The following is a 10,064-nucleotide window of genomic DNA, read 5'->3' as shown; positions in this document are numbered from 1 at the left end:
TGACCCCCCCCAACCATAAAATTATTTTTGTTGCTACTTCATCACTGTCATTTTGCTACTGTTATGAATTGGGTGACTCCTGTGAAAGGGTCATTCGACCCCTCCAAAGGGGTCACGACCCACAGGTTGAGAATCGCTGCTATAAAGTGTTAAGCAAAGATGTTTCCTTGCAAAGTAAGGCTCCCCTGGCCCAAGGCATGGTATTTACCATCACCTCATATGCATGTGAAAGCTGGACAGTGAATAAGGAAGACTAAAGAATTGATGCCTTTGAATTATAATGTTGTTGAAGAATATTAAATACGCTATGGACTGACAATAGAACAAACAAATCTGTCTTGGAAGAAGTACAGCCAAAATGTTCCTTAGAAGTGAGGATGGTGATGCTTTATTGCACATCTTTTGAACATGTCGTCAGCAGGGACCAGCCCCTAGAGAGAGACATCATGCTTATCTGATTCAACATGGCCACTACCAGCTCACTAATGTCTGATATATCGATCCTTTAGCATTCCATTTCATTTTTGAACTCCAACTTTCCTAGATTTAAAGTCACACATTCTACGTTCAAGTCATTAGCAGATTGTTGCTGCTGTTGCTGACCTTGAGTCACGCCCCAAATGCAAATGAAGGTCCCAAAGTCTCCACTCCCACAAGCTTCCCCCCACTCACATGGCCATGACCAGCTGCCCTCAGAGAAAGCTGCTCCTTCCTCAGTCTTCACGGTTTGCATGCCCTCCAACCCCCTCCACCCTGAGGGGCCCGGGCTCCGCCACTGTGTCCGACAAGTATCAGACAAGGTTCCAAAGGTATGCATTAATGTTTTCAGGGGCTACTTCGTCCAGAGTGGGCAGCCAATTCCTCCCTTGATGTTGTTCTGAGTCTGGAAGCCCCACTGAAGCCTGCTCACTTTGGGTGACTCCGCTGGCATTTGAATTACCAGTGACATAGCTTCCAGCATCACAGCAGCACATCAGCCACCACAGTGTGACAGACTGACAGACATTGCAGGGAAATTCTGTAGAGGGCTTAAAATGGGAAATCTGTCCTTCTGCCATAGTCAGAGGGCTGCAGGCCACTTAATGATGACCAATTGACCATCTGACCTGCATGATGAAAAAATGCTTCTAACTGGCCCCCATACTGGTACTCCCTAAGCTCATCTGAGATTTCCTTTGTAAACCTGCACATTCCTGGTGCCACGACTACTATATTCAGATTCAGTAGGTCTGTGGCTGCATTTTAACAAGAAATTCCAGGTGATACTGATTTGGTGGATGGAGGAGAAAACTTTGATAAATACTAAACTCTAAAAAAACAGACTCCAAAGAAGTTCAGGGAAAAGACGGTATGATTCTTCCATCTAACACAGATTGCTTTGAGGAAATTCAACCTCCCGAATGACAGGAGGCTGTCCAAGAATGAGATTCCAAGTATAAAATAAAAAATGAAAAATCCAATAATATTGAGCTGCTAAGAAAGTAAGGAGATTGCATATAATTAGGCAAGACAACAGACCTAAACCACTGTGTTAGTGTGGAGAAACAAATTCATAGAGGCACTCGTGTGTGTATAAGAAAATGCTTTACATGCAAGAGCAAGTGAATATAGAGACATCATCCCAGCCCAGTCCAGACCAAGTCCATAAGTCCAGTATTAGCCCATACGTCCAATACCAATCTATAAATTCCTCTTCAGACTCACAAAACATATGCAATTATGCCAAATGCAGGATGATCACATACCAGCGCGTGGGAAGTCTTGTGGATCCAGTGGCAGTGGAAGCATCTCGGCACTGGCGGGTCTCCATGTGGCTCCTCCAGCTCAGGGCACTAGTGTAGTTCTATGTGTCTTGTCAGCTGCAACATCTCCCAGGGAGTGAGCCTGTGTCCCACCTCCAACGAGCTATTTATCTCCTTCCTGCCTCCAAATGAGGTCATCAAGCTCCAACCTGATTGACAAGCTAAACTCCACCCCCTCACTTGTAATCCTCAAATTGAGAACAGATTATGTAACTACCACAACCATGTACCTATCAGGTTCTATAATACAAAATGGAAGGGAAAATCTTGAAAAAATGGTGTCCAGGAATTGAAGAAGAATATATTTAAGATGCTCCAGAGCAGTGGTTCTCAAACTTCCTCATGCTGTGAACCTTTAATACAGTTCCTCACGTTGTGGTGACCGCCCCAAACCATAAAATTATTTTTGTTGCTACTTCACAACTGTAATTTTACAACTGTTATGAATCAGGCAACCCCTGTGAAAGAGTCATTCGATCCCCAAAGGGATCGTGACCCACGGGTTGAGAACCACTGATCTAGATGGAGGATATGTTGAGGGATGTGGGAGGGGAACCATTTTTCTGACAAGGGTCATTTGGATATTTATAGCATCATTCAAGGGCCATACAAAATTATCCAGCTATATTTGGTTAAATATATTATTAACAAACCCCTAATGTGGTGGCTCAGAGCCCTGATGGTGTAGGGGGCTACAGGTTAGGCTGTTAACCACAAGGTCAGCAGTTCAAAACCACCAGCCACTCCAAAAGACCAAGACAAGGTTTTCTACTCTCATAAACAGTTACAATGTAGGAAACTCACAGGGGCAGCTCTACCCTGTCCTGTAGGGTCGCTATCAGTCAGAATTGACTCAATGGCAGTGAGTTTGGTTTCGAATATGATGGCTGGAACTGCTTTTCTTTGGTGGCATGAGATGTGACCTGGTATTGATGGTTTTATGGGCATTAGATGGCCCACAGGCCGAGGTTTCCTACCCTGGCTCTAGAGACAGAAGAAAGCATGTAATAGCAGGAGAGTCCAGCAGAGTGTCCCTCCCACAAGAGGTCAGGCTTTTTCTCACTCTGTGTTGACCAGCTCCTCCAGGTACTCAAGTTTAGTATATGAATTAAATACGCCCTTGCTCTCTTTGGACTCAATCTAATGAATAGACTTTGTTGTTACTGATGGTGGTGGTGATGGTGTTAGATATTATCAAATTGGTTCCAACCCATAGCAATCCCATGGAGAAAAGAACAAAACGCTGCCCAGTCCTGTGTCAACTCCATAATTGTTGTGTTTGAGACCACTCTTTGAGCCACTGTGCCAATCATATCATCAAGAATATTTTTCTTCTTCACTGACCCTCTACTTGACCAACCATGATGTCCTTTTCCAGGGACTGGTCTCTCCTGATAGCATGTCTGAAGTACATGAGACAAAGTCCTGGCATCCTCTCTTCTAAGAAGCATTCTGGATGTACTTCGTCCAAAACAAATTTGTGGTTCTTACTGTCCCTGGTGTATTCACTATTCTCCGCCAACACTAGAACTCAAAACCACCAGTTACTAGGAAGTCTCCATATAATTTGTCCAGCTTTCACATGCATCTGACGTGATTAAAAATAACCATGGCTTGGCTCTGGTGTTCACTTGGCTCAAAGTGACATCCTTGCTCATTAACACTTTCAAGAGGGCTTCAGCAGCACATTTCCCAATGCTACCCATCATTTGATTTTTTGACTACTTCTTCATGAGCACTGATGACAACCTCAAGTCAAAGGAGATCCTTAGCACCTTCTCTCTTTTCTCCACAACCATGATGTTGTTTATTGGTCTAGATGTGGTGAGTTTTCTTTTCCTTGGATTGCGTTCTCATCCGTACTGAAGGCTGCAGTCTTTAATTGTCATTAGTACATGCTTTAAGTCCTCTTCACATTAAGCAGGCCAGGGTGTATCATCTACATGTCAAAGGGAAGCTTTCTACCTGTCATAGTAATCTTCCTTCCGATCTGGATGCCCAGTTCTTCGCCCAGTCTAGTTTCGTGGATTATTCACGCAGCGTGTACATTGAATTAGTATGATGAAAAGATACCACCCTGACACACATCTTTCCTGATTGGAACCAGGAAGTATCCCCTTGGTTCTGTAGGAGCCCAAGGAAGTGTTCTGGAATTCTCATTCTTCCCAATGTTATCCAACGTTTGCTTTGGTCCCCACAGTTGAATGTGTTTGCATAGTCAATAAAACACAAGTAAACATGTTTCTGGTATTCTCTGCTTTCAACCAAGATGCATTCCTTATTCTTTGTCCTCTTCTGGGTACAATTTAAATTTGGGGCCGCTCCCTGTCTGCAGCTCCCTACACTGCTACAACCATTTCTTAATTATCTTCAGTACAATGTTGCTTGCATGTGATATTGTTCAATAATTTATGCATTAGATGAGTCACCCTTCTTTAGAATGGACACAGATATGTATCTCTCCAGCCAGTAGACCAAGCAACTGTCTTCCAGATTTCCTAGCATAGATGAGCAAGTACTTCTGGCCCTGCATCAGTTTGTTAGAACATTTCCTGTGGTGTTTTGTCATTTCCTAGAACCTTGTTTTTTCCTAAGGTCTTCGGTGCAACTTGGACTTCTTCCTTCAATGTCATGGATCAGATCTTGATTATGTTCCACCTCTTGGAATCGCTGAATGTCAACCAATTATTTTGGGTACAGTGACTCATCTCTGGAAGCTTCCGACATCCTTCAATAGTTTGCCCTCAGAACCCTTCAGTGTTGCGGGTTCTCTTAGATACACAGTTGGTTGACTGAAGGTGACCACCCGCATCCCACACACACAAGCACACCATAAGGTAAAAGTTAGTGCTCATTTTCTTTAGCAACGTCTAGGGAAACTTAAAGGAGACCTGCTGGCACAGCGGCCATTAGTAGGACGGCTGACCACAAGGTCAGCCGTTTGAAAGCACCAGCCAGCTCCTCGGGAGAAAGACAAGACTTTCTTGCACGAACTAACTTTGCTGTCATTGTTGGAGGGAAACTGCTAGCAAGAGTCATCTGCAGCCGAGCCAAAGCCAACCCCACTGCCATCAAGACCACTGTGACTCAAAGTGGCCCTCGGGGACAGAGCAGAACTGCCCTGTGCGTTTCCAGGACTGTCGTCTTTACAAAAGCAGAAAGCCTCATCTTTCTCTGGTGGAACAGCTGGCTGGTTCGAAGTGCTGGCCTTGTGGTTCACAGGCCAAAGCCTGGGACTAAGAATTACTTCCCAAGACACATCCCCAGTCCTCCCCTAGCCTGGGCATGCAGCTGCCAGCAACCCAGCATGGGAAGGCAGGGGTCTTCCCAGATACAAGGAACTTAAGTTGCTGTTGCACCACCACCCTTTCTTACTTGGGACTTCCATCATTACACCTGAAAAATTCATACAAATACGTTTTTTTCTTTTTTTTAAAATGAAAATAAAGGGGAGAGCGCAAAATGCTTTCATTTAAGTCAATAGATTTTACACCTGTTCAGCTATGACACATACAAAGAAATTGGTCTATTCATTGAAGATGTATTTATTGTAATCCTACCAGATGCTAGACACTGTTGTAGATATTGGGGATTCCACTGTGAACAAAACAGTGTGAAATCCTTGCTCCCAAGAAGCTTACATTCTGCTGAAAGGATTAGGTCACAAACAAGTGAAATATAATATCGACAGTTCCTGGGTTACAAAAGAGATCTGTTCCTAGGTGTATCGTTAAGTGGAAGTCGCATAGAGTTTATCCTTACTCCAATATAAGCAAAGATTCCTGTGGTGTACGGTTAAACTCTCCATGGTACTGCAAAGGAACCCACCAGCTTGCCCATGGGAGAAAGATGTAACCCTCTGCTTCTGGACCGATTCACACCTTGGAAATCCGATGCGCAGTTAACTCAGTTTACTCTAAGTTGAAATCAAACTGGTGACAGTGGATGGTCAGTGCAAGAAATGACCAGCGCCTTTTCAATGATTTCAAAGCTGCCCATGCAGCAGGTCAAGGTGAGGGTGATGGAAAATCTGTTGTGAGTGGGGGTTGGTTCAGCCCTTTCAAAGTCAAGGCAAATGTACTTAGCATTAAAGAGTAAGTACTGGTTGTCCAAAGAGCTCGGGTGGCATCGTCGGGTAAGGGTTGGACTATCAACAGCAAGGTCTGAGGTTCAAGCCCACCAGCCACTCTGCAGGAGAGAGATGAGGCTGTCTGTTCCCATAAAGATTGATAGCGACGGCAGTGGCAGTGGTGGTAGTAATAGTAGTTATCCTATCATCTGAAACCTGAGGACTACCTGCTGCCTGAAGGGCCTCGGCTACTGGTAAAGCAATGATGGAAAAACAAGTCCAGGGAGGGGCCTAGGGAGGGAAGGCTGGAGGGAAGAGCAGGGAGGACCACTTTCAGATGACCCTGAGCACAGCCCAGCGGGAGGAGGGTGGGGAGGCCACATGGCAATCGGAGGGAGGAAATGAAAACAGCCAGAATTGTCAATGTGCTGGAAACGGCCCCAGACCAATTGTGCTCTGGTTCTTTCTGCCCCATCAGCCTCAGTGGTCACTCTCCTCTCTGGGCCTGTTCCCACCTGTTTAAAATGAATGGGACAAAGAGGGGCCTGATCCTCTCCAACAACCTTGTGGCTCTAACTTTCCTGAGTGTCTGTGTTCTATGGAGTCTCTCGTGTCTTATTCAGGGCAGAAGTACACAAACATACATACGCACATCTACATAATGCATGTGTGTGTAACATATAGAAAGGAAAGAAAATGTCATAATTCACTCTCTTAACGACATACAACACACTCTAAGACCTTCTATTAGTTGCTGTGTTCTAGGTCTTTTTTTAAATGTACTTGCACCTACTCAAGTGTTTCACTAACCACGAATAGGTCTTAAGGAATATTTTATACATAGTGAAATTGTCTTGATTCTGGAGCCAAACTAAACATCAGCAAAAACCCCATCCTCACCCGAAAGAGAGAAAGACTGACTCAGCACTGGCCCCATCTGCAGCCCCCCGCTTTATGGCACCCCGAGTCTCTGTGCCCACCATCCCCGACACCGGAGGCGGAAATGAGGCTAACACATCAGGCAGACAGCTCTGGCCTCAGAGCCCAACGCTTCCCCTGAACCCCTTTTTTTTGTGATTGTTAATATTATCTGTGCTTTTTAATGTTCTGAACAAATGTTTATTATAAAACAATTATCAGTTTATAGAATTATTACAAAGACGGCCAGAGTTCCCCGTTACCCCGTTGCCTCTGTCAGGATCTTGGATGAAACAGGATAACCGTCCTAATGAATGAGCAAAAACCAATACTCTATTATTCAGCAAGGGCTGTACTTTATTCAGGTCTCTCCCCTCCTTCCCTAATGTCCTTTCTGCATCCCGGGGTCCCATCCAGACTGCCACAATCCATGTAGTAATCATGCGTCCTTAGGATTGTGGCAGTTTCTCGGAATTCCTTGGTTTCTGCTGACCTTGACAGTGTTGAGGGTTGCCGGCCAGTATTTTGTAAAAAGTCTCTCCGTTGGGAAATGTCGATGTCTTCTTCCTGATTAGCCTGGAGCAAACTGCATAACCACCCTGAGACTTGGGTTTCTTATCAGTGTAGTAATGGGCATGGCGATGAGGATTAACTCATCACATATACCAGGAATGGCCGGTCAAGCATTCACACTTAACAAATTGGGGGGGGTGGGGAGGGGCCAGGGTTGGAGACGGAGGTAAGAGCTTCATCTCCCACCCCTAAGCCATTAGACTCTAAGGTGAGTGACAAACCTCGACACTGTGACTGCCAGTCATTATTTTAGCAATAAACGCAACCGGCGGGAGAATATATACGGCCAAACAGCTGCATCCCTCTCCTTCCTGCTCCTGAGCCCTCTCTCTCCCTCCTTCAGCAAACTATATGGAAATGGATTTGAAGAAATACAAAGCCATGCATTCAATGGGACGACGCTGATTTCGCTGTAAGTATGTGCTTATTTCCCCAGCTCATGAATAAAAATGAAACATTACGCTGGCTACCAGATCACATTCCATCTTCAGCAACTAACTCAGGGTGAAAATAAACTTTCAAGTGGCTAGTCCCCGGTGCTTCGCCCGTGTTACTAAGCAACTGACTGGCTGGAAACCCCAGAGCAGCCGGGTTTCAAAGACAGATGCAGCCTCAATACATTGAAGTCGACAGTTTGCTGAAATATTCAACACCCTCCTTTACGCCTCCTCCATTCCACAGCCTCCCTCTCCAGCCCCCTCACTCAGGTGGGTGGTGGTGTAGAGGCAGCCCACGTTCAGAAAAGAAATGCTTCTCCTTGGCCCGACAGCAGAGATGTCGCATAGCACCAGTGACCAGCCTTCATCGGCGCCAACAATTCCCCTTGGAGAACCCCCATCTGGGGGAGCTTTGGGGAGCCTCCAGCTCGTTTTCACAGGGGATGGAAGCTCCCCACATCCGCAGTGTTTTTACTCTCTCACTCACGGTCATCGAGTGGATTCCAACTCATAGCAAAGCTCCAAGACAGAGTACCGCTGCCCTGGAGGGTTTCCAAGCAGACTGTGGCCCAGCAATGGAAGCGAACCCCCAAGTCTGTCTCCTGTGGAGCAGCTGGGGGGTTCAAACTGCCGACCTTTTGGTTAGCACCTGAGTGTTTAAACACTGTGCCACCAGGGCTCCTTTCAGTGAGTCCCTGGTATGGGGTTTGCATTCTAAGGGCAGGAAATAAGTAGCGTTCAAAACCAACAAGCAGAAGTTCAGCACAACATCTACATCCATCTCCGTCTCAAACACCTTCCTGAGATATGCCCCTGGGCAGAATAATGGCATGGAAGAAGCCCAGCAAGGTTCTCAAACACCCTGCTTCCTCAAGCAGGACAGGAAAGAGAGACTTTGGCTGTCCCCCAGAGACCTGCACAGGTCCGGAAGGCTTTCTCTGCCCTTCCCAGAGTGCCCCAGCGCAGCGCGCTTTGGCCGGAGTGTGAGGCTTCTCTCACTGGGTTTCAGAAGGTGGTTCTGCCTGGGCCTCTTCCACCTGGAGGGTGGAAAACGTGATCGATTGATTGAATTTACTTTTCTTGGCCAGGACAATCTGATCGATGGATTGGATTTACTTCTTTTCTTTTTTTTTTTTCTGGCATAGGCATCAGGATACAGAAAGAGCAGGGTTCTGGTTGAACCTGTAGCATGCTCTGTCCTGCGATGTGAACCGTTAGTTTGGTCTGGTCATTACTGGGATTATTTGTTCATCAAGCCATAACTGAACACAATGAAAGCAAACCAGGATAAGAGGAAGACCCGTGGAGTGAGGGAAAGGGGATTTTCTCTTGATTTAGATTTTCAACAGCAATGGACTCGGACAACCTCATCTCCTAGAAAATGGCAATGCCTCCCGGGGGATGAGGCAATGTGAGATTGATGGGGCATTCTGCTGAAAAGGCCGGGGGACAGCGCCGAGTCTCAGCATGTGGCAAATAGCGACCCAGGGAGTGAGATGCTGTGCCTCCTGCCGCTTTGAGATGGCAGGTGGGCTTTGGAGTTGAGCGGGAAGACCGTGAAGAAGATGTAAAGTGATGGGAGGAGGCCAGGTAATAACCAGGCATCTTGCGCGGAGTGGGGGGCTATGGGTTGGTTGCTTTGTTTTTCCATGTCCCTGAGGTGCCCTGGTGGCTACATTATGGTTACATATTGGGCTGCTGTGTCAGTCTGGGTAGACTAGAGAAACAAATTCATAGACACTCATATGTGTATAAGGAAGAGCTTTATGTACAAGAGCAAATTACTGAGAAACCATCCCAGCTCAGTCCAAATCAAGTCCCTAAGTCTGATATTAGCCCATATGTCCAATACCAGTCTATAAATTCCTCTTCAGACTCATGCAACACATGCAATGATGCCGAATGCAGGAAGATCACAGGCCAGTGGGTGGATCCAGGGGCAATGGAAGCATCTTAGTACTGGCAGTGGTCTCCGTGTGGCTCCTTCAGCTCCCGGGCTCTAGCATAGCTCCATGTGTCTTCTCAATAAGTTATTTATCTCCTTAGCACCTCCAAATGAGGTCATCAAGCTGTGACCTGATTGACAGGCTAAACTCCACCCCTTCACTCTTAAGTCTCAACTTGACAACAGATTATGTAACAATCACAGGTCCCCAGGCTTGAAATCTTCACACCAGCAACGGATGTGCTTACTCTCCAGGGTTTTCCAGCATGCTCATTGAGGTCATAACCCTTCTGTGGTAGGAACAAAGTGCCCCAAGGAAG

At 46.1% G+C, this 10,064-nt stretch overlaps 1 protein-coding gene across 1 annotated transcript in view; it reads left to right on the top strand.

The window, feature by feature from the left end:
• Nucleotides 1-10,064, top strand: part of LHCGR (luteinizing hormone/choriogonadotropin receptor) — an 85,209-nt gene that overhangs the window by 58,414 nt on the left and 16,731 nt on the right. Inside the window, exon 8 of the mRNA XM_045285685.1 lies at nt 7,706-7,774. Within this exon, the coding sequence (XP_045141620.1) occupies nt 7,706-7,774 (69 nt within the window). The remainder of the gene's footprint in view (nt 1-7,705; nt 7,775-10,064) is intronic.

This window comes from Echinops telfairi, unplaced genomic scaffold (genome assembly GCF_000313985.2).
Source record: "Echinops telfairi isolate 266 unplaced genomic scaffold, ASM31398v2 ScPeMD7_7475;HRSCAF=8513, whole genome shotgun sequence".
Lineage (NCBI taxonomy): Eukaryota > Metazoa > Chordata > Mammalia > Afrosoricida > Tenrecidae > Echinops > Echinops telfairi.
The sequence above is the reverse complement of the archived record's forward strand: the minus strand, read 5'-3'. Positions and strand labels throughout refer to the sequence as shown.